Raw genomic sequence first — 21,912 nt, forward strand, 5'->3', positions numbered from 1 at the left:
ACATCACAGCTAATATATTGAACTAATCCCCTTCGTTAATATTCATCAGAAAGTGCAGAAGTGTGCACTGTTTTACATTTGTCTTGACTCAAAATATGATTTATGTACCAATATTAAAACAACATTTGAACAACAACCATTACTCATGTCTCTTAAAGTCATCATTCATGTTCCCTTGAACAACCTATGGTGATGCACTGTAGCACACCAAAGCTCAGCGCTCATAGATAAAAGCTTAAGAGCTCAATGTGCTTATTGACTGTGTAAAATGCCTCTTGTGGGCTGTGGTGGACGTACAAAGGCTTTCAGGAGGAATGAATTGATCAGCATACAGAATAAAGAAACCCATACATCTGGATGCAAGAAGGCTACGAAAGGTAACATCTCTAAATCCATCCCTCAGACGTGAAAGTCTAAAAAGTAAATACAGAACAGCAACATTACTTAAAGATGACAACATTCAGTCAGTTTAAAAAAAACACAGAGAGACTGATTAAGCCATATATAGAGGGCACTGAAATCAAGTTACTCCTTCTAAAAGCAAATCGACAATTTACTGAGTTTAGTTTTTCACACACTGCTTCTATATTCTGGTTTATTTTCTATATGACGCACTAATCTCGTCTGTACGGACCACATTTTAAGACTTACGATGACCAAATTACTTTCATCATGTCCTTATATGTAAATAGAAATAAATGCATTTAGTTGCACATAAGTTATACAGCAAAGATATCTTGACATTAAAAGTTACATGTCAATAAGTTATTTGGTCAAGACTTTTCCACGGTAAATGATATTCTTAAACTCATCCAAAATTTTATTCTCAGCTAAATTTCTTTCTTTTCTGCCTACAACAGTAGCAATATATCTACCACATACATTATGGATACATGGTCTCATTATTTGACATGGTTGTAGTGTTCAAAACCTTTTGGTTTGCTTGAGCAGAAATGGCGTAATGTCTGGGTTTGTTAAAATGTTATAAGTTGGGCTAGTTGTCAGAAGATGTAAGCAACTCTCTGTGAGAGGGGGGTATTTAAGAAAATGCTGTGAGCAACTCTTGGAGCGTGGTTGACCTGTGAAAACAAGAAAAGGATTTGAAACCCAAATTCACTTTTAATCACGTTTTATTTTTTTTTTAGGAAAGCTGAAAGTTAAATATGAGTAGCATCACTTTGGCTTGGTTAGTCCCTGTCACATATTCTTAAGAAATACATTTACAGATGAGGAACATTTACTGAAATATATTTCACACTAGCAAGTGTTACAAAAAAAATATCTATAAGACTTAGAAATTTCATTGAACCAACCTTTACTATTCTGGAGAAAGCATGAATCAGCGGGAAAATCAGTGTTGATTCAACAGCAAGAAAAAGACTCAATGAAAGTAGCATTCACAATGATCCGAAAACTTCATAGGTGCACATTTGTGTCAAAAAGAATGAAGAGATGTGGTATTATTAACAGAGTTGGGGGTTAAATTAGATGAGACTCTTGTTGGTTGTCCTATGCATTAGGCTCCTCAGGACGGTTGCATCTTCTAGGGACCTAAACTGGACCTGGCCACGCGATTCAGAAGGAATCCACAGGGGACACGCAATGCCCTTTTTGTCACTTTGGCTACACTCTGGGGTTTATTTACTCTCTCAAAATCTCCCACACACAGAGAACAGAAAATATCCGAGTTCAGACAATTAAAAATAAACAAACACGAACACACAGCACAGGAAGAATGACTTGAAAGTTTGCTTCATCATTAGTAACACAAACTTTATCATGCTGAATGAGGTTTTGGATGTCTGGATTTGTAAAGACCATGAACACCTCAATACCTGTAGTGTTAAAGTCTAAAACAGGCAAACGAACTGAACAACAGTTTGGACTGAACATGAAGGCAGCATTTCTTTGAGGGAAAAACCTAATCCCTTTGACAGGATTGTCTCCTCTAAACCCAAGCGGTCGTGTGTTTGTGCCCGTGCTTTTGAGGACATGACTATGCCTACTGGAATAACAATGCAACTCTGTCCAAACTCAGTGTGCGCATATGTGGCATCCTCACTCCTATCCTGCAGCTTTCCTGCAGCTAACCCTGTTTTGTCTGTCTGGTTATGTAAGAGTGTGACTCTGTCAGGCCCAGCAGACACTCAGCAGCAGACAAACCTTTTCCAGGCTGACAGTGTCCCAGCGTGCTCCCTTGGCTGGTGCAACACAGGCGAGCGAAAAACACTTAAATGACCTTTCCCAAACAGAGGCCACGTCGGGACAGGAGGACTTTTAGGGTGAATGTAAATCTGAACGGCAAACACCAGACATATTTCACCAGAATAAGCTCAGAAGAACTTCTTTCTTTTATCAAACAGTGAAATTTGACTGTTTTCATTGCAGTGGTCAAAGAATGTGACACCTCAGTTCTGTTTTAGTAGGTGGATAATGGGTGTTGCTTTACAATTTACGCCCTGCAATCAGTTTATATAGGGAACACCTTTGTGTGTTGATTGAATATTTAATCATGAATAGATCATATTTCAAAATATCCTTTCAGGCTTATTGCTCTGTAATAAATGCACAGCACGCACTGCAAGTTAAAAAATGACACTGAAATATGTTACACAGCAAAATATTTTCCTACCCGCAGCAAGAAAAGTCCAGCCCTCCCGGGGAATGAACATGTCTCGAGGATGAATCGTCACGACCTCCTCCTCCTTTCCTGTGAAGATCAAACAACCATCACTTAATGAGAGTGACACCAGCAAACCGAACGCTACCTGAGACATACAGTATATAGTCTAAAACCAACATCGAGGAACCTATTGCAAGGTTAGCTTTATAAGCAACATAACAGCACATACATTTACAGCAATTATTGTTTATCAGTCCAAGAAAGACGGAAGACATTTTATAATTAAAAACAATTTTTAAAGTGGTCAACTTGGTCTAATCTCAAACCATAACCACATACACCAATAGAGAGCTGCTGACATCAAAAACATGGCCACACACACACACACACACACAGGTGTGAACATCTAAAAGTGTAACTGTACGAAGCTGTTGTGATCTCTGTCTGAACCTCTCCTTCTCGATCAACGTGATAACGGATGGAAAGAAGAAGCGATGAAAGCAGTGGAGGACTGATGACAGTGAGCCCTGAGAATCAGAGTCAGAGAGATGCTGAGGTCGGGCTTAGAGCGGCAACATGTCAGCGTCCTCCATCTGCAGGTCAATTCAGCAGATAGATGGACATATTCTGTTGTTCCACACACAGGCCAACTTCTGTTCTCTTGTTTTTCATTTGCGCTGTCAACCAATGGGGTGAGGTTTTATTCATACGACATCCTCCGCATAACAGGAGTTTATAGAAACTAATTAACATTGTTCTTAATTAGAAGCAGCTCATCTGCCAAGCAGATTCAGACTGGCTATTGATAGACTGTATATTTCAGCTACATCAACAAACTGTAAGTCATTTAAAATATATTTGATCATGTTAGTTAAAATCTGCCAAATAAGTCAGGCCCCATAATGATATGTATAGTTTTTTAAAGAAAAGTTAATTGCCATAGCGGAATCACAACTGAACCAGTTCCTACAGTTCTAGTTTGGTCTTACTGCCATATTGAGAAACAACCAATCAGAGCCAGGAGGAGGGTCTTAGCACTGTCAATAATGCTGGTGTATGCACTGCTAATACCCTCCCACTTGCTCCCTGCTGTGATACAGCTTCTCACAGTAGAGACTGTCATGAACAGGCTCAACATTTATATCCTATAAAAATATCTGCAGTTTTCTAGATGCCATAAATGTAATTTTTTTCTATGTTAGCCATTGCTTCTGAATGTTAGACATATAATCAACCTATGTCCCTATTAGATAATTACATATATTAGATATGGTAAATTAACCTATTAGCAAACAAAAGATCAGATAATGAGAAAATGATTCAAAACTAAGAGTGATCATCCTAGACTCATGGATATTATGGGCTTCTTTATTGTTATATTTGGTGCTGAGTCATTAGATTACCTAAGCCTGCAATTTTAGACAATTACTGTACGCAGCTGAGTGGTTTTAAAACTTCCAATGAGTAAATCGAAGGCCACAATGGAGGGAGACAGACAAGTATGAGACGCCGTTGAGAGTTTTTAGCAGGGGACCCTGTAGACTGCAGCTGTAGGCTTTTATTGTCCTCATAAACCCTCTTTGCTGGCTCCCTGCTCATCAGTTTCTGCACACCTCAGGAGATCTCTGCCTCGCCCACACACAGCCACACACCTCAACGTTTATCACACCCTCATCCTCTGAAATGTGTGCTCGGGAAGTTCCTCTGTGTGGGTGTGTGTGTATGTGTGTGAATAGGAATGACAGTGCCTTACCTTGAATGTACTGGTTCTGGCTGATTTGAAGCGGCTGCCTTGGCAAGGCTTGGAAGTTCTAGTTAAGAGGAGAAAAACACTTTATCAGTCAAACAGAGGTAACAGCTCCACATCTGAGCACATTTTTATTATAAGATACCTTATTCTGCAGTTAAAACCACTCTAGCTCTACATGAGAATTAAAGGCTCAGCTGTACAGAACTGCAGACATCCTCATTAAGCTCTATTAGCACAGTAAGGAAACAATTAAATATATTAGAAGGATCAAGTGTGAATAAAGGCGGGTGATGTGTCATTTTACCAACTGTCTGATATCCAATCATAATAAACTTTTCCTGTTTAAAAGCAGTTTGGATTACCAAAAATATTTCTACTTGCTAAATTTACTGATTTTAGAGTGAGTAAAATTTTTTATTTGGATCATTTTGCTAAGTTGGCTAATAAATATGCAAATCCTGATATTAGGTGCTAAAAGTATCAACTACTGTTTGCAGACAGCACTAGCAGTGCAGCATCTTCAGATCCAACCTATTAAAATCCCAACTTTAAATAATAATCATCGTACTTCCTTCGTCCTTTACATTTTGTTTGGCCCAGACTCAGTCTTCTTACTCACCATAGCTTTAGGTATTAAAATTCACCCATTTTGTCTGTGGTGAAGAAGCTTTGTGAAGTTGGTTAAACGTCCGCAGTTAATTTTTCTGGTTTATTCTGACACCCCCCCCCACATTTCGAAAAGCCCTGGCGTGGACTCAGATTCGAAGTCTATTTAGACAATTTTACAACATTAAATAAATGCCACAAACTTTGAAGCAAAGAAGTCGCATATCTCCTTTTGTCCGTGTCTCTTTTTTTTCTAAATGCTTTGACGCAAAATCATTTGCACAATCTAATCCAATTGTGCATATTCTTCTGTACAGTCAATAGGTAATGTAACTCCATCAATAAGCAGGAGGTCACTCAAAGGTTGATCAGCTCTCACACTCAGACAAATTTCAGAGTACTCTGGCTCAAATGGAGATTAGAACAACCAACAGAGGAAAAGGGTACAATAATTATATAAAGCTATTTCTTCAAATGTACCTGGACCCAACAAGCAATCTGAGTTCTTGTTAAAACATTCAACACCTTTTGCAGGATTTCTTCTAAACAGAAGGATAAAGAACTAAAATGACAAAGCTTCTGTTGCACATAAATGTTCAAGCATTACCCCCAGTTTGATGCACTGCAGAAAAAGAACTAGTTCAAACTCAGCACTTTCATTTCAATCCCTGTTAATCCCATTTTATCCACCCTTTCAAATAACCCTGACACACACACGCACACACGCATGCACACCCCCCCCGACACACACACGAAGAGCAAGAGAATGGGGATATAAAGTGATGCTAGGATGCTTAGGGTCACTTTCAAAGATGGGAAGGACACCTAAACCTGTGTGAACACACCTGAGCAGACTCATCATAGATTAATATAGATTAGGAAACCTGAAAAAGAAAAAAAACACAGAGACCACATAGGTAAAAGCAAAACTGTGTTTCTCTTCATGGTGTATATCCGCCTCTTCAGTTTGAATATATAGTGGGAGCAAAGGCTTCAAAAATGTGTGAGATCCAGAAGAAGAAACATGTTCTTGTTTCCACTATCTATTCATCATTTACTAGACGGGGCAGAAAGAGTGCGAGCCAATAAAGACAACGGAGAAGTAGGATGTGGAAAGACTGGGCATCAAATACCGCTGTGAAGCACAAAAGAAATAAACACACTCACACACATTCGGGTTCTGTTGAAAGGCACCACAGGTTGGTGTAGCTCCATAGCTGTATGGATTTTCAGTCCTGTGATTTAACAAGTGATCCAGTATGTAAGAAATAACTTCTCCACTTGTGCTGCACAGCGACAAGAACGTAAATCAATGGGAATACTTATACTCACACTACATCCAAGACGTAGACCGGAGTAAATTACCTGCAAGGCAGTCAACTCAGACATTCAGTTCTCCAGGATAAAAGCTTCTATGTTTGGCTGAATTCGTTTGATTATGGCAAGGCGAGATGATATGAGTGTTCTGTGTTCGGGTTCATTACGCATCTTACGGTCTCAACTGCATAGTATGATCTGAATGTCAGACAGCAAAGATGCAAACACAAACAAAAATACACTGAGATTGGAATTTCAAATAAAGTAGAAGGAAGATGAGATGAAGAAGAAATCAAAGACACAATGAAAAGACCCACAATCAAACAATCCAAATGGAGACTACAGTACATGCAGAGAGAAAAAGAAGACATTTAAAATGAACATAAAAGGTAAGTTTGCTCAGCAAACACAAGCTAAGTGTGGGATTTTGTATCGAACTGTTGGTGAAATATAAATCTGTCACACGTATATACACATATATATGATTTGTCCATAAATATAAGGTTATTTATGGGCAAACCAATCCAGTCAATGCAGACATGTCCAAGGTCACAGACATCAACGCTGATTAGAACCACATATAGACATGGACTAATTTACTGGCACCTCTGGTAAAGATGTGTGAAAAAGTCTTCCCACAATTTCTTCCTTTAAAGAAGCAGCACACTCGCAAAGGGGAAAATTAAGAAAAACCTTTAGACATAAGGAAATGCTTGTTTGTTTTTTTACAAACTCACCAGTGGAAAAAAAATATTACTAGTACTCTTAATAAAGAATTTAAAATAAATTGAGCTAAAGCATTGCTTCTAATTTAGACTTTATGCTACTAAGTAATCTAATTAGCAATCCACAACTTTCTGTTTCCCTCGGGGTATTTATGGCATTGGACAAAGGCTTCATTCTCACGCTTTTGTATGAGGAAATTATTCCATATCTTTCGATTAAGGGTGCAATGCACACCCAATTCCTTCACCACAACAAACATATCTGCGGAAATGCACACACATTTCAACATTTTTAACACACCCTGAGCCAGAAGACACACACACACACACTCACAATTTACACATTTGATGCTTTCATTTTCCCTCCAGTCACATCAGTGTCTCAGATGTACGGCACTAACATCTATACTTGTCGAAAGCATTACCCTCTGTTTTACAGAAACGCCAGAAACAACACTTCATTAACCCGTCAGAAAGATGCACTCGAACACATGGTGCTCAGTAAAGTGTCTGAGCTCTGACTGCCAAGCACAATGGCGTAAGTTGTTGCCGCGTGTAGGCGTGTGTGTGTGTGTGTGTGTGTTGAAATAGCCTCTTATTCATGCAGATGTGTTTGGTGTTTTGTAAGCTGACTTTCCACCTCTGGCAGTAATCAGCACCTTATCACAGGTTTTTAGCAATCAATGTTTTTGCATATGTTATTCCCTCTTTTCCCCTAATAACAGCTCACAATGGTCTAATGACGCAGCGACTGGTTTCCCCAAAAAGCCAACCTAATGATGCATCATTTAAAACCATCTGCTCCCGCTGACGAAGTGAAGAATAGCAATGTTGAATCTGTTCTGGCTGGAATATTCATGGCAGCCTGGGGAAATTGGAATCATTTGCAGGTAGAAGGCAAATAGAGAAACAACAGGTGATATTGTTCCTGTGCTAATGAGTGTGCAAATTAGCCATAATGAGATGCTCAACTGAATCACAAAGTGCTCGTTTTTTTCTCTGTTCAATGTGGATTTCGCTCAAGTTTTCTCCAGAGTTGATCTAGTTTGTTATTATTTATATATTTTTTGTATCGTCCACAGACAAAACAGTTTCCTCAAAAAGACGAGTTTTGTTTTTGCTCATTTACAACTTGATTTAAAAAGCACGTTATTTAATAAAACACGCTTTCCAGTAAGTATGATCTAAGCACTGATTCCATATACATTATAAGGAGGAATTCTAACATGCAAGACACACTGCATTAAAAAAATATTCGCACTCTACAAAATATTTTTGCATTTTGCCACGCTGCACCCACGAGCTTCAAAGCGTCTTTTTTGAATTTTAGGTGCATACTTGTGTGCATACCCAAACATGTATGCACACAAGAATTGATGGGTTAGGATTGACGCATTAGTGGATCTAGTAATGACTACACTCGATCTGTGACCACAAACTGAGTAGAAGGGTTACGGTAAATTTGCCCCTGCATCACTATGAATATATATATGACACAAATCAGGTCCACAGTGAGACTGAGATGGATTCTCAGAAGTGCATTTTCCTGCTAAACAGATGGGGGATAACCGAATCCCTGAGTTTGTGTGGGGCAATTCAATCTACACAGTGCCACTTTAATAACTCATCGCACATTATGCACACAAACAAGTATGCACGCATGAATTAGCAACACCAGCACACACCGCACCCACTAAAATCCATCTGCTCAGCCCACAGAAAGACTTCTGGTCTTTAGGAGCTGTAGTTAAAATGAGCGGCTCATTAAAAGGAAGCTTGTGGGTTTTTTTTTTTTTATCAACACATAACGGTACTTGTGTCGACTAGTCCAAATGAGCTTCTGCAAAATACAGAAACCTAAAATTGAATAGAATATAGAGCATCCCTGTGTATTAATTGAAGTTTGCTATTTGCATAAATTATTGGAGGTCTTGTTCAGACGAGACATTGACAAAAATGTTGGCTAATTTTGATGTGAGCAGACAGCATTAAGTAAGCCTCGTCAATCCGGGCCTTAATGACCCGACTCAGATAAAACTTATCCAATTTGTAGACCGACAAACAGATAGTTGAATGCAGAAATTTATATGCACTATGTAAAAAGATACACACAGTACTTTTCTCACTGGCTGACATAAAATTTAAAATGTTCCTGTTCCAATTTACTTATTTAAATTTTTTAAATGCTAGAATAATAAGAATATTTTAAAGGTATATTTAAAATATTATTTTCTTGCTATCAAGCCCTTGAAATATTTGAGAAAGCGCAGATGGTGATTTCGATGTGTTGAAAGCTTCTGATTGATTAATTTACAACATTTAAGTAATACTGAAGCAGATCGGTGTCTGTGTTTTAGGGAGGGAAAAAATTAAAAATTGTTTCTTATGTGATGTTATGGGAAAATCAAAAGAAAAAATAAAAGCGGAGATATAATTACTGAAGAAATTTTAATGGGGCCACCCAAAGTGTGACCGTTGGTTGCAACGCAGTCATTGGTGATAAATATAAAACAGACATTTAACACCAAAGTAATAATCTGATTTATACTTCACGGCAGTTCTTTAGCACAAAAACGCTGCTAATGCTTTTCTGCTAACGCTAGCAACTTTAATTAATAACTAAATTATATCTGTTAATTTGGTTAAAAGTAATAAGTAATATTATTGATTATGAAACATTAACTCTTTTGAAATGCTGCTTATCTGCTTAGATACAAGAAATCTGCAGTTGGTAAATTTTGCAAAAGTGAAAATCTAATGTTTACTTTGTGGCACTTGGTTACCAGAATTTTGCTCGTCTCTTAGCAACAAGTAACAACAACAAATATTGTTATTGTTCAACACACCTAAGATTTCTCCTACTCTTTTGAAATACTACCTATCTTATCTTTTTTATTGATAATGGTGGTAAATATAAAACAGACATTTAACAGCAAGGTAATAATCTGATTTATACTTCATGGCAGTTCTTTAGCAGAAAAACGCTGCTAAAGCTTTTCTGCTAACACTAGCAGCGTTAATTAATAAGTAAATTATTTTAGTTATTTTCGTTAAAAGTAATATGTAATATTATTGATTTTGAAACATTAACTCTTTTGAAATACTGCTTATCTGCTTAGATACAAGAAATCTGCAGTTGGTAAATTTTGCAAAAGTGAAAAACTAATGTTTACTTTGTGGCACTTGGTTACCAGAATTTTGCTTGTCTCTTAGCAACAAGGAATAACAACAAATGTTGTTATTGTTCAAAAAAACCTAACATTTCTTCTGCTGTTTTCATATACGACCTATCTTATCTTTTTTATTGTCATTGGTGATGAATATAAAACAGACATTTTAAACCAAAGTAATAATCTGATTTATACATCATGGCAGTTCGTTAGCAGAAAAACGCTGCTAATGCTTTTCTGCTAATGCTAGCAGCGTTAATTAATAACTAAATTATATCTGTTAATTTGGTTAAAAGTAATAAGTAATATTATTGATTATGAAACATTAACTCTTTTGAAATGCTGCTTATCTGCAGTTGGTAAATTTTGCAAAGGTGAAAATCTAATGTTTACTTTGTGGCACTTGGTTACCAGATTTTTGCTCGTCTCTTAGCAACAAGGAATAACAACAAATGTTGTTATTGTTCAAAAAAACCTAACATTTCTTCTGCTGTTTTCATATACGACCTATCTTATCTTTTTTATTGTCATTGGTGATGAATATAAAACAGACATTTTAAACCAAAGTAATAATCTGATTTATACATCATGGCAGTTCGTTAGCAGAAAAACGCTGCTAATGCTTTTCTGCTAATGCTAGCAGCGTTAATTAATAACTAAATTATATCTGTTAATTTGGTTAAAAGTAATAAGTAATATTATTGATTATGAAACATTAACTCTTTTGAAATGCTGCTTATCTGCAGTTGGTAAATTTTGCAAAGGTGAAAATCTAATGTTTACTTTGTGGCACTTGGTTACCAGATTTTTGCTCGTCTCTTAGCAACAAGGAATAACAACAAATATTGTTATTGTAAAAAAAAACCTAACATTGCTTCTGCTGTTTTCATATACAACCTATCTTATCTTTTTTATTGTCATTGGTGATAAATATTAAACAGACTTTTAACACCAAAGTAAAAATCTGATTTATACTTCATGGCAGTTCATTAGCAGAAAAACGCTGCTAATGCTTTTCTACTAACGCTAGCAGCGTTAATTAATATCTAAATCAATTGTTGTTAATTTGGTTAAAAGTAATAAGTAATATTATTGATTATGAAACATTAACTCTTTTGAAATGCTGCTTATCTGCTTAGATACAAGAAATCTGCAGTTGGTAAATTTTGCAAATGTGAAAATCTAATGTTTACTTTGTGGCACTTGGTTACCAGAATTTTGCTAGTCTCTTAGCAACAAGTAACAACAACAAATATTGTTATTGTTCAACACACCTAAGATTTCTCCTACTCTTTTGAAATACTACCTATCTTATCTTTTTTATTGATAATGGTGGTAAATATAAAACAGACTTTTAACAGCAAAGTAATAATCTGATTTATACTTCATGGCAGTTCTTTAGCAGAAAAACGCTGCTAAGGAATTTCTGCTAACGCTAGTAGCGTTAATTAATAACTAAATTATATCTGTTAATTTGGTTAAAAGTAATAAGTAATATTATTGATTATGAAACATTAACTCTTTTGAAATACTGCTTATCTGCTTAGATACAAGAAATCTGCAGTTGGTAAATTTTGCAAATGTGAAAATCTAATGTTTACTTTGTGGCACTTGGTTACCAGAATTTTGCTCGTCTCTTAGCAACAAGTAATAACAACAAATATTGTTATTGTTCAATACATCTAAGATTTCTCCTACTCTTTTGAATTACTACCTATCTTATCTTTTTTATTGATAATGGTGGTAAATATAAAACAAACATTTAACACCAAAGTAATAATCTGATTTATACATCATGGCAGTTCTTTAGCAGAAAAACGCTGCTAATGCTTTTCTGCTAACGCTAGCAGCGTTAATTAATATCTACATAAATTGTTGTTAATTTCGTTAAAAGTAATAAGTAATATTATTGATTTCGAAACATTAACTCTTTTGAAATACTGTTTATCTGCTTAGATACAAGAAATTTACTGTTGGTAAATTTAGCAAAAGTAAAATCTGATGTTTACTTTGTGGCACTTGGTTACCAGAATTTTGCTTGTCTCTTAGCAACAAGTAACAACAACAAATATTGTTATTGTTCAAAAAAACCTAGCATTTCTTCTGTGCTTTTGATACTACCTATCTTATCTTTTTTATTGATAATGGTGGTAAATATAAAACAGACATTTAACAGCAAAGTAATAATCTGATTTATACTTCATGGCAGTTCGTTAGCAGAAAAACGCTGCTAAAGCTTTTCTGCTAACACTAGCAGCGTTAATTAATAAGTAAATTATTGTAGTTATTTTCGTTAAAAGTAATATGTAATATTATTGATTTTGAAACATTAACTCTTTTGAAATACTGCTTATCTGCTTAGATAGAAGAAATCTGCAGTTGGTAAATTTTGCAAACGTGAAAATCTAATGTTTACTTTGTGGCACTTGGTTACCAGAATTTTGCTTGTCTCTTAGCAACAAGTAACAACAACAAACATTGCTATTGTTAAAAAAAAAACTAACATTTCTTCTGCTCTTTTGATATACTACCTATCTTATCTTTTTTATTGTCAATGGTGATGAATATAAAACAAACATTTTAAACCAAAGTAATAATCTGATTTATACATCATGGCAGTTCGTTAGCAGAAAAACGCTGCTAATGCTTTTCTGCTAATGCTAGCAGCGTTAATTAATAACTAAATTATATCTGTTAATTTGGTTAAAAGTAATAAGTAATATTATTGATTATGAAACATTAACTCTTTTGAAATGCTGCTTATCTGCAGTTGGTAAATTTTGCAAAGGTGAAAATCTAATGTTTACTTTGTGGCACTTGGTTACCAGATTTTTGCTCGTCTCTTAGCAACAAGGAATAACAACAAATATTGTTATTGTAAAAAAAAAACCTAACATTGCTTCTGCTGTTTTCATATACGACCTATCTTATCTTTTTTATTGTCATTGGTGATAAATATAAAACAGACTTTTAACACCAAAGTAAAAATCTGATTTATACTTCATGGCAGTTCCTTAGCAGAAAAACGCTGCTAATGCTTTTCTGCTAACGCTAGCAGCGTTAATTAATATCTAAATCAATTGTTGTTAATTTGGTTAAAAGTAATAAGTAATATTATTGATTATGAAACATTAACTCTTTTGAAATGCTGCTTATCTGCTTAGATACAAGAAATCTGCAGTTGGTAAATTTTGCAAATGTGAAAATCTAATGTTTACTTTGTGGCACTTGGTTACCAGAATTTTGCTAGTCTCTTAGCAACAAGTAACAACAACAAATATTGTTATTGTTCAACACACCTAAGATTTCTCCTACTCTTTTGAAATACTACCTATCTTATCTTTTTTATTGTCAATGGTGGTAAATATAAAACAGACATTTAACACCAAAGTAATAATCTGATTTATACTTCATGGCAGTTCATTAGCAGAAAAACGCCGCTAATGCATTTCTAACTCTAGTAGCGTTAATTAATAACTAAATTATTTCTGTTAATCTGGTTAAAGTAATAAGTAATATTATTGATTATGAAACATTAACTCTTTTGAAATACTGCTTATCTGCTTAGATACAAGAAATCTGCAGTTGGTAAATTTTGCAAATGTGAAAATCTAATGTTTACTTTGTGGCACTTGGTTACCAGAATTTTGCTCGTCTCTTAGCAACAAGTAACAACAACAAACATTGCTATTGTTAAAAAAAAACTAACATTTCTTCTGCTCTTTTGATATACTACCTATCTTATCTTTTTTATTGTCAATGGTGGTAAATATAAAACAGACTTTTAACATCAAAGTAATAATCTGATTTATACTTCCTTGCAGTTCCTTAGCAGAAAAAAACACTCATCTCTTAACACCAAATTAATAAGAAGAATTATTATTGTTTATAAACCATAAGCCCTTTTGAAATACTGCTCATCTGCTTGGACACAAGAAATTTGCAATTGGTAAATTTTGCAAAATCTGATGTTTACTTCGTGGCACTTGGTTACCACAGTCCTGCTCGTCTCTTAGCAACAAGTAATGACAACAAATATTGTTATTGTTCAATAAACCTAAGATATCTTCTGCTCTTTTGAAATACCACTTTAACAAGAATTGTTGATTTATACTTTGTGGCAGTTCGTTACCAAAAAAAAACCCCTCATCACTTATCACCAAATTAATAAAAAGTAATACTAAAGTGACAAAGTGTGCCCGTTAATTGGATGCTAAAAATTAGCAACAATTCTAGGCTTAGCTAACTTGTACTCAATATTATATGGAGAATTACAACCATGTTGATTAACATGGACTTATTCCATTCAGTATGCTAAAATTAGCCAAAATGCTATTGTTAGCATATTAGAGATGTGGGTTTTTCACAGTGTCAGTTACAATTTGTTTTGATTTGAATTTGGCTCGTCGTCATGGTTACTCAAAATGCCAACAAAAGTAATAGCCCACATGCCGAGATCTTGCTGCACGTTTTGGTATATATATTGTGAGGGGGTACACAGCGGTACGAGCCACCTTAATGGTGAAAGGATGATATTTTGAGGTGTAGAATAATAGGTGTCTTCTATTCTTTGCAAGGCATTTCCCTTGCATTACTATGGCAGGACACAATAAAATAATATTTTGGTAATTTTAACAATCCTACTTAAACAACTCAGGGGCGAGAATACTGTTGAGTTTGTGACAGAAAATTAGGAGGAGGAAGTTCAATCTAATTAGGTGTCATGTTAGTCTGCTTTGGATTTAAAGAATAAATAGAAAGAAAGGGCAAAAAACTACACTGAAAGTTATACAAATAATCATATACTAGAAGAGACAGGCATAGTTTATAACTGCGAAAGAAACATATACTGAACCACCAAAATAGCAGACAAGAGATTAACATGTTAAAGGAAATGAAAAAGAAGTGCATAGCACCAGCAGATATTACCATCACTGGGGATCACACAGACTGCATGGCATTTTCCATTTTTAAGATCAAAACATGAGCTAGCTCTGCGCAGACCTACTTCTTTCTCTGTTCAGCACAACAGATTTCTCACAGTGATGCTTTTATGTCTCCTCTGCTTTTACTGCAGACTGGGATTACTTCGACTATACTCATAACAGATGAAAGTCACTCTCCTGAACTACATCGGTGAGTGGGGACTGCCAGCACATCCTCTCCTTTTTAGTTTAATTCTTAAATTAACAGATTTTTTTCTATTTTCCAAATAAAAACTAAAAACAATAAGCTGTGCTTTCTACTGCTTAATGCTTTACTGAACTGTTCATACTATGCTTTATGTTTACTCACAATTGTGGTAGAGCCACATAGTATTTGTAGTAATTTAAAAACTACTACTCTATTTAACCTATTGTAATAAGCAAATTAAGATCCAACAAGATCTTCTTAATCTTTCAAGAAAAAAAAAAAATGCTATCTAGCATCCAATAATCCTCTACAGTTTTTCTTTTCACCTACAAATGGTTTCTGTCTTGACAACACTTTCTGACTCAGGATTACAAAATTATTTTGTTCCTAATTTAAAGGGAAAGAACAAAAGAACATGACATATTTTATACTTTGAGCTATAAGTTGATTACTTTCAATGTGCCTCCTGTGAGTACAGAGTGCAGAAAAGTGACTTTCAGCTGCTTCCATTCACACCTATAGCACTGTGTTTCAGTAAATGCCCTGCATAGACCCCTATAAAGTAGGCTATTCTGGTGACACAGTTGCAGGGAGAAATGGAAATGATGGTCGCACCAAAGAGCAACAGAGTAACAGTATTGGTTATAGCAGAAGTAAAACTTACATGTGATAAGATAAGAAGAATTTTCTTTTTTTTTCCCTTTTTTTTTTACTTTAACCATAAGCCAGTATAGCCATATTTACCAGTGTGGTGACAGACTGGATTTGCCATAAAGAGCTTTTAAATACCTGGATAGAGTGCCAGTGTTTTAGGTCTCCAAATTACTGCCATCATAGGACATTTTTTCCACATTTCTACACCTAGTGGGCAAACTGTCATAAATATTTGCTATATAAGCCCACATTTAAGCTAACCACTTTACATTCTTTCGAAGTGTATTTTTGTTTTTAGCACTGATGCTCCATTCTTACCTGCCATTTTCCTTCTTTTGTTCTTTTTTTTATATTGCAAAATGCAACTACCAGGGGCTCCGAACTTAAAATAAAAACAAAAACAAAAGCTAGTAAAAGGGGGGAAAAAAGACATAGACTCTTTAAGTAAATCTGGTCACAGATAATTTAGTTGCACAGCTGTTCTATTTTAATATAAAATCAATTAGAAATCAAATCCCAACCCTCACTCCCCTGATCAAACCGACTTGCTCATATCAACACAGGTACACATAAATTATTGCATGCAAGCATTTAAGCAAACAACCTTAATGTGATAATCAATCAATTCCTATATTTGCGTTTGAGGAGATGAAGCAGAGCGGTGTTACGCCACAGCAGTCACATCAATCATTTACTAGCAGCACAATCAATTCACTCTACGCCTCCTTTGCTCACGAATCGCAAAGGGAGATTGGACAAGTCCAATAGTTTCACACAGAAATAGATGTGTATTTCATTCAGATGAGAGCTAAAATACAAAGTGAAGGAACTAATGGACCCTGACACCTGGAGAATGTAGAAATGAGCTATCAATCGTCACGTATCAGGTAGGAGTGGTCAGGCTTTCTGGTGGAAGTAGAAAAAATGTAGGACATGTGTCTGAGTCGTCTCTAGATTTTCAGTACTGTGATAAAATATTGAGCGCCTACATTTCTTAGCATTTTGTATCTCAGACGGTGGACTTTCCTTGTAATATTTGTAAAGTGGTTTAGAGTGACTCTTCTCTAGGCTGTTTGGAGATTTTTCAAAGTTCTACTTGAACTTTGACTTTTTTTGTTCTTTTTTAATTTCTTGCAAAACACTATTTTCGGGGCATTTTTGAAAGGCCGATTTAAAGAAACATAAGCCACTTTTTTTGGTGCTGGTATGAGGGTTTTTGTGCCAATCGCTGATTAAAACTGGCAGAAACAGCAAAGATTCTTAAGTAGCCTTGAAATTAATTGATCTTTTATTGTAGAGTAATTTAATAGCTAAATGAAAATAAAAAGTCATGATTTACTGATTAAAAATTCCCAGATACTCTGATAATCGTAAACTTTTTAACTTAATTTTTAAGTTTAATTGTTAAAGGTCCCAATACTTAAGTCACAGATATTTTAGTAAATAGAAATTTTTCCACTGTGAATAAATACACTATAAGATTTTATGCAAGATCCTTAAAATGTTCTGTGAGATTATGGTACTGCAACCAAAGACAAATGTATTTTCAGGCTTTCTGGACATCTTTTCACAGATTACTAACATTTCTGGAGGCTCTGTATGCAGATTTTTAAATTAACTTAGGTGAGTAGAAGGAAGGTAAAGGAAAAGTCACCAATGCTGGAAATATTTTTCAAAGTATTTGAAACTGTCACTTTGAAGTATGTACAAGTCTGTGTCTGCTCAAGGAATAATAGTAAATTTTTCAACACCACTGTTTCCCTGATTCCATAAAAAGCATTTTAATGCAACACTGTTAGTCTGAATTATTCCCTTTCTGGAACACACAGAAACATTTCTGTTTTTGTATGGCTCATAAACACAGCTCACTGAAACCCTCATCTCATTATTCCTTATGAAAGCAAAAAACATATGTGTCTGTCACCATATTTTTGAACTAATTATTCAATTAAAAAACAAAAATAGACATTCAGAAACAAACTCTGAAAAGTTATTAAATGGTGACAACAAAATTACATTTCCAGCGTACAAAATGTTCCCTGCTTTATTTACATAATTGTTCAACACTAATTTTCTTCTGTCACAAAAAACAAAGACTTCAAGTAAACTTCATATTATTTAAATTCACAAAGTTTTATTTCGCCCTCATATTATTCTAATTGCTACATATATTTAAGTCTTTTAATATCTTAATATTATGATATTTTCTTTTATTTTCTGCAGGATCTTACAACTACAATGCAAGTAGAAAAGAGTCTATTGCTGGCTGAGGTTCAGCATCCTGGAAAGCTCCACTCAGTCAGACGACAACAACACATGAAGACAGAGACGAATCATAAGAGACGCCATGTTGGTTGTACTCACAGGGTGTTTGGCTGATATTCTCCCAGTCACAGCACTCGTCTGGTGCCATGTAGAAGAAATGTAGTTCTGATGGATTCAAATGGACACAAACATACACAAAGTTAAGGTGATACTAATCAAATCAAATAGGAAGACATCTGATCCAGAACTGTTCCATTCAGCTTATTGCTTTCCAGCTCAGACTGAGAAGAACAGCTGAAGCCACCACCAGTTTGTGGATTAGTGGGATTTTGGCCATCAACCATGCCCAGTTTGAACAATTTGGAAATTGTAGATCCAGTTACACGAAGAAGCAGAACTTCTAGCATAATAATGATCAAGTCTGCCGTTAAGCGATGTAACTTATACATTTAACTGCAACATAAATTGAAAAACAAAAGGTAATATCTGGACAAGATGTCTTATCAAAAGACACATCAGGCTTTAAAATTTTTTAAAACACACTTATATTTTGAGTAGTTTTGTTTGTTTCCACTTTCGTTTCTTTCGTTTCCAGGTTAGGTTTACCACTGCATAAAGCCACACATGTAAAGGAAGGGATTTGTATGCATCTCTTATGTTTTTTTTTCTGTCCGGGATTGCTGCCTGTTCTGGCTAAAAGACCACCAAATGAATCACTTTCACCATCAGCCAAACAGGCTGCCTTTGCAGGTTCGACAACAGATTTGACAAACAAAAGCTGTTGCTCCCATATGTGAGGTTTGACTGAGGCCCATGTGACGAGACAGTCAGATGAAGAACTTTCCTGACAAATTAATACAATACTGGCAGGAAAGGAGTGTGACAGCTTTGGGGAACTATCTCAGACATGGTGTTTCATTGCTTTGCTATTACAAATTGTCAGTGACAGAGCTCATTCCAGTTTATTTAAGGAGGAGTTTAAATTGTTTTATTGTTTTACTGAAAAAACTCAAAGCTTAATTCGGGATGCACACCCTTACCCCTACACCCTGTTTACCTTCAGGTTTATTTCCAAAATCCCTTTTCTTTCTAAAGTTTGCGTTAAAATGGCTTTTATAAAGGTGCAGACGTTTCTTGAGGGGGAAAGTGTTGATGAAAGGTTTCAGCCTGGCTTCAAAAACTACAGCAGCACTGAAACTGCCATTTTTTAAATAATTGTTTTACATAATTTAATTTAACAGCTCACTCCATGAAATCAATAATTGTGGTGCTTTTAGACTTGGGTGATGCTTTTAGGCACCTGATGGCACAGCTGGAACACTGTGTGGGGATTATAGGAACTGTTCTTGTTGAATTTGTCTAATTTTATTCATAAGAGCTTCGCAGCTCACACAGCCATGTTTCAGAAGCTGCACCAATTATATTTGGAGTACCTCACAACAAGACCCTGTTTGTTTTAAATCATATATGTTTCATTTGGGATATTTTTCAGAATATATTCCTTCCCTTTGTTTGCCAACAATACCCAAAGATACCAAAAATAATTTTTGGTAAATTTAGGAAGGCAGGGGGTTTCAACAGTGATCATTCTCATTTTTATTAATATTAAAAAGTTGACAAATTTAAAGTTTATCGAAGTAGAAGTCATTGTATTTGAGGCAACAAACCACTAACATATCATTCTTCAGCCAAAACATAAACATGTTAAGACATAAAAATTTCTCTTTAAGTTCACTAAAAACAACTTAAGTTTTCAAGGGTAGCTTTTTTTTTACATTTTACCTTCACGCTGGGGGAAGCATGAAGGTAAAATGTATGTTTTTATATTCATACATTTAGATGATTGCAACCCTGGTATGTGCTGCTGCAGCACTGCTTACAGGAACATAAGCATATATATTATTGAGTTGGCCTCCCTCCACTTCATGTTTGCCACATGTTTATAGGACTTTATGGCTGATTTTTAAGGTTCTTCCAAACAGCATCCTATTTCAGGGATCATGTTACATTAACTTAAACATGGAGGTGAAATAAATTGCATTTAGAAGTCTCTAGGTCCAAACAGAAAAGCAGAGGTAGCTGCTCCTTCTCGGTTTGCTGCTTCTAAATTATGCAGGAATTCCATAAAAAACTGGCCCTTAGCTTTGGACTCCAACAAAGCATTATATCCTAATTTTATCACTATTTTATTACATTCGACAGAAATAATCTACCACTGCGCTATGTTAGTTTTATTGTATTTGTATTACCTTCACTGTTTTATTTTTTTTTTGTCCTTATGAGCTTATTTTTACTGCTATTGGTTTTGATTGCATCTTAAAATGAAGGTTGTGTCTGGTAAGAAGAAATCTCCATGGAGAAATGCACAAACAGTTAGATCTGCAAGACAACTCTGCCGTAGGGCAGAACGAAAATGGCGTAAAACTCAACTTCACGTTCATTATGACATCTATAAAGAAAAACTACGTTACTATCATTTAACACTCAAACATGCAAGACAGGCATTCTTTGCAGATGTCATAAACAAAAACATTAATAATGCTCGAGCTTTATTTGCAACAGTTGACAGGCTCACAAATCCTCCTATCACGTTACCACCTGAATTTCAGTCTATTGCTGCCTACAACCAGTTTTCTAGTTTCTTTTCAGAGAAAATTAAAAAAATCAGAGGATTAATCTGCACATCCACTATAAAGTCAGTACCAACACTGAACCCAAACAAAACAAATACAGGGAAAATTACCCAATTTCAACTACTTAATTATAAAACCCTGGAGGAAATTATAAGTCAATTAAGCTCCAGTTCCTGCTGTCTGGATGTCCTTCCCACACATTTCTTTAAGAAAGTTCTGCCTGTTGTTGCTGCTGATCTGATCCAAATAGTAAACTCATCGCTCTCATCAGGCGTTTTCCCCCAGGCTTTGAAAACTGCAGTAATCAAACCACTGATAAAAAAGAACAATCTAGACAAATCACTACTGCAGAATTACAGGCCGATCTCCAACCTCCCATTCATCAGCAAAGTTATTGAAAAAGTTGTGTGTAAACAGTTAAATAGCTTCCTAACGATAACCAACTGCTTTGACTCCTTCCAGTCTGGTTTCCGGTCTCACCACAGCACAGAAACTGCCCTCGTAAAAGTGTTCAATGACATCCATATAAATACGGACTGTGGGAGAACCACAGTGCTGGTTCTGTTGGACCTCAGTGCAGCTTTTGACACTGTGGACCATGAAATATTACTGAATCGACTGGAGAGTTGGGTCAGACTCTCCGGTCCAGTGCTTAACTGGTTTGAATCTTACATAAAGAACAGGGATTTCTTTGTTTCAATTGAAAACTTCTCATCAAAGAGGTCAAAGGTCACATGTGGGGTACCCCAAGGTTCAATCCTAGGACCCTTCTTATTCAATATCTATATGCTCCCACTAGCTCAGGTTATAACAGGAAATAATATTAGCTACCATAACTATGCAGATGATACACAGCTCTACATTACGATGTCACCTGGAGAGTCAGAACCCATCCAATCGCTGAACAGATGCTTAGAACAGATAAATGTGTGGATGTGCCAAAACTTCCTCCAGCTGAACAAAAACAAAACTGAAGTTATTATTTTTGGACCTAAAGAGGAACGATCTAGAGTCAGTGCACAGCTTCAGTTATTAC

General features: G+C 35.5%; 1 protein-coding gene and 1 long non-coding RNA gene across 7 annotated transcripts in view; one reads left to right on the top strand and one right to left on the bottom strand.

The window, feature by feature from the left end:
- Positions 1-21,912, bottom strand: part of LOC122820373 (DNA polymerase nu-like) — a 65,251-nt gene that overhangs the window by 15,724 nt on the left and 27,615 nt on the right. For 3 of the 6 annotated variants that reach the window (XM_044097738.1, XM_044097737.1, XM_044097736.1), the window contains exons 18-20: positions 18,343-18,408; positions 4,377-4,434; positions 2,633-2,710 (exon numbers count right to left, since the gene is read on the bottom strand). In XM_044097738.1, the coding sequence (XP_043953673.1) occupies positions 2,633-2,710; positions 4,377-4,434; positions 18,343-18,408 (202 nt within the window). Of the gene's footprint in view, positions 1-2,632; positions 2,711-4,376; positions 4,435-6,146; positions 6,266-6,311; positions 6,495-18,342; positions 18,409-21,912 lie in introns of those variants that run through there. The other 3 variants (XM_044097743.1, XM_044097742.1, XR_006368778.1) reach the window with 3 other exon arrangements.
- On the top strand, positions 16,717-20,675 carry LOC122820377. Its single transcript, XR_006368781.1, has 3 exons — positions 16,717-16,865; positions 17,552-17,601; positions 18,202-20,675. It is a non-coding gene; the product is annotated as an uncharacterized LOC122820377 (long non-coding RNA).

The sequence above is a fragment of the Gambusia affinis genome, linkage group LG18 (genome assembly GCF_019740435.1).
Source record: "Gambusia affinis linkage group LG18, SWU_Gaff_1.0, whole genome shotgun sequence".
Taxonomy (NCBI): Eukaryota; Metazoa; Chordata; class Actinopteri; order Cyprinodontiformes; family Poeciliidae; genus Gambusia; species Gambusia affinis.